General features: G+C 55.5%; 1 protein-coding gene across 4 annotated transcripts in view; it reads left to right on the top strand.

Annotated features, from left to right (window-relative positions):
* The window catches only part of TBCD (tubulin folding cofactor D), a 196,147-nt gene that overhangs the window by 176,995 nt on the left and 16,524 nt on the right, over positions 1-2,628 (top strand). For all 4 annotated transcript variants that reach the window (XM_017524704.1, XM_017524703.2, XM_037737131.1 and 1 more), the window contains 2 exons: positions 127-208; positions 1,923-2,041. In XM_017524704.1, coding sequence (XP_017380193.1) covers positions 127-208; positions 1,923-2,041 — 201 coding nt within the window. The remainder of the gene's footprint in view (positions 1-126; positions 209-1,922; positions 2,042-2,628) is intronic.

The following is a 2,628-nucleotide window of genomic DNA, read 5'->3' as shown; positions in this document are numbered from 1 at the left end:
ACCTCAGGGCGACCCGCTGTGTCCCTGGCCGAGGGCTTCTCCGACCTTGGGGCGACCCGCTGTGTCCATGATAGAGGCTTCTCCAGGCAGATCTGCTGTGCACTCATTGGGCTTCCTTTGTTTTAGGACGCAGCAGTCTCAGCCTTGGCTGCTCTCTGCAGTGAATATTACATGAAGGAGCCAGGGGAGGCCGATCCCGCAATCCAGGGTGAGTGAGGGGCCCTTCCCTTGAAGGCCCCTGGGGTCCAGCGAGAAGCTGCTGGGGAGGAGGCCTGACCGTGCAGTGGAGCAGAGCCACTGGATTGCGGCTGACAGGAAGGGATCAGGCCATACAGGAGCACTCATGCATTTCCTCCTGGGGCACTGCTCAGGCAGGCTTTCTCCACGTTCAGGTCTCAGTTCCCAGCTGAGGACCTGTGTGTGGGCATTTCCCACAGCTGCCCAGGATGTGGCCTCAGCTCTGAACAGGTGGCTCTGCAGGGACTCAGCTCTGCTGACCACACGCCGGCGGCTGGTCCTGGAGCACAGTGTTAACTCTTCCAGTGCAGAAGCTACACTTGGTTTCAGCTGTGTTTTCTTACATTATAGATATGTGTATATATACATTTGTTTTTTTGAGATGGAGTCTTGCTCTGTCGTCAGGCTGGAGTGCAGTGGCGCAATCTCGGCTCACTGCAACCTTGGCCTCCTGGGTTTAAACGATTCTTCCACCTCAGCCTCCTGAGTAGCTGGGACCACAGGTGCATGCCACCACGCCCGGCTAATTTTTGTATTTTTAGTAGAGACGGGGTTTCACCATATTGGCCAGGATGGTCTCGATCTCTTGACCTTGTGATACGCCCACCTCGGCCTCTCAAAGTGCTGGGATTACAGGTGTGAGCCACCGCGCCCGGCCTATAGATACATTTTTAATTTTATTTTATTTTTTGAAAAGAATTCTCGCTCTGTTGACCAGGCTGGAGCGCAGTGGCCCAGTCTCGGCTCACTGCAACCTCCGCCTCCTGAGTTCAAGCGATTCTCCTGTCTCAACCTCCCGAGTAGTTGGGATTACAGGTGCCTGCCACCACACCTGGCTAATTTTTGTATTTTTAGTAGAGATGGGGTTTCACCATGTTGTGACCAGGCTGGAATGGAACTCCTGACCTCAGGTGATCCGTCCACCTCAGCTTCCCAAGTGCTGGGATTACAGGCATGAGCCACTGCACCTGGCCAGTGTTTTCAGAATGGTTGTATGCACCATTTTTCTGCAGTGTGTTCTTCACTCGTTACACATTTTGCTCTTTTTCCCTTTTTTACAAAAGTAGCATAAGGCTGGCTTCACGCTGTGTCCCGTGTGTAGCTGCAGTGCTGCCTCATGGCATGTCCTGCACCTCCCCGCCGCCCCACCCGTGCTGAAGCTCGGGCTCATTTCTCAAACATTGTGTCCTACTGTGGGCGGGATCTGGGATCTGCTTCACGAATCGTACTTTTTATTTTTAAAGTGTCACATGTGCGTATGTTGGCCCACAGTGTTCCTTTATGTCATATGATAGAACATGCATCATTAATCATATTGAAAGTGTATAAATCGCCACTTAAAATTATTGTAAGTACATAAAAATCCTGTATTAGCTGGGCGTGGTGGCACACGCCTGTAGTCCCAGCTACTTGGGAGGCTAGGTGTGAGTTCGAGGCTGCAGTGAGCGGAGGTCACACCACTGCACTCCAGCCTAGGTCACAGAATGAGACCCTATCTCAAAAAAAACCAAATTCCTGTTTTCGATTCCTATTTTGAGGGAGGTCCCTTTGGAACGTGCCTGCTGTGGGAGCCTGAGGCGGTGGCTCCCTTGTTGACCGTGGCTTTGCTGCTGTTTGGGGCACGCGTCCAGTGTGACTGTGAACGGGCAGCAGAGGGCCCCCTCCACACCCGTTACTCCTTTCAGAGGCGCTCATCACGCAGTACCTGGCTGAGCTTCGGAACCCCGAGGAAATGACTCGCTGTGGCTTCTCCTTGGCCTTAGGCGCCCTGCCACGCTTCCTTCTGAAAGGCAGGCTCCAGCAGGTGAGGCTGGCCACGCGCAGTGGGCGGGGCCTGGGCCGAGGGTGTGGGAGCCTTGTGTGTTGGGCCTGAGGTTGGCCCAGCCATTAATAAACCCACTTGATGTTTGTGGATGGGATTCCTAGGCACCAGCAACTGTGGGCAGTAGAAAGGGGCAGAGGGCACCAAGGTCTGAGGGCCCCAAGGGCCCTGGCGAACCCTTTCCTGTCAGAGGACAGACTTTGAAAAGCTGAATTCTGGGAGGGAGGAGAAGGTGGCGTTTGTAGAAGCAGCTGCCAAGAGTGAGAAGAACACAGTGGCTTTGTGTGTCTGTATCAGCTGTGGCTGAGCGTCAGGCTGGGGCAGAGGCGGCTCGGCACCCTTACACAGGTCGCCCCCCGCCCCCCATCCCCCCACCTGCCTCAGTGCCCTGTCCTCTCACGCCTCCCTGTGGTGCTGGTCCCACTGACCCACCTGCTGGGGGCTCTTGGTCATCTCCCTCCTGGCCACCGGGCATCCGAAGCTGGCCACTGTGTGCCCAGAGCCCTTCCCACCTCTCAGGGTTCAGCCCTTCCCTCCCCACAGGACCCAGACCCCACTTCACCCCACCC

Source organism: Cebus imitator, unplaced genomic scaffold (genome assembly GCF_001604975.1).
Source record: "Cebus imitator isolate Cc_AM_T3 unplaced genomic scaffold, Cebus_imitator-1.0 Scaffold36, whole genome shotgun sequence".
Lineage (NCBI taxonomy): Eukaryota > Metazoa > Chordata > Mammalia > Primates > Cebidae > Cebus > Cebus imitator.
The sequence above is the reverse complement of the archived record's forward strand: the minus strand, read 5'-3'. Positions and strand labels throughout refer to the sequence as shown.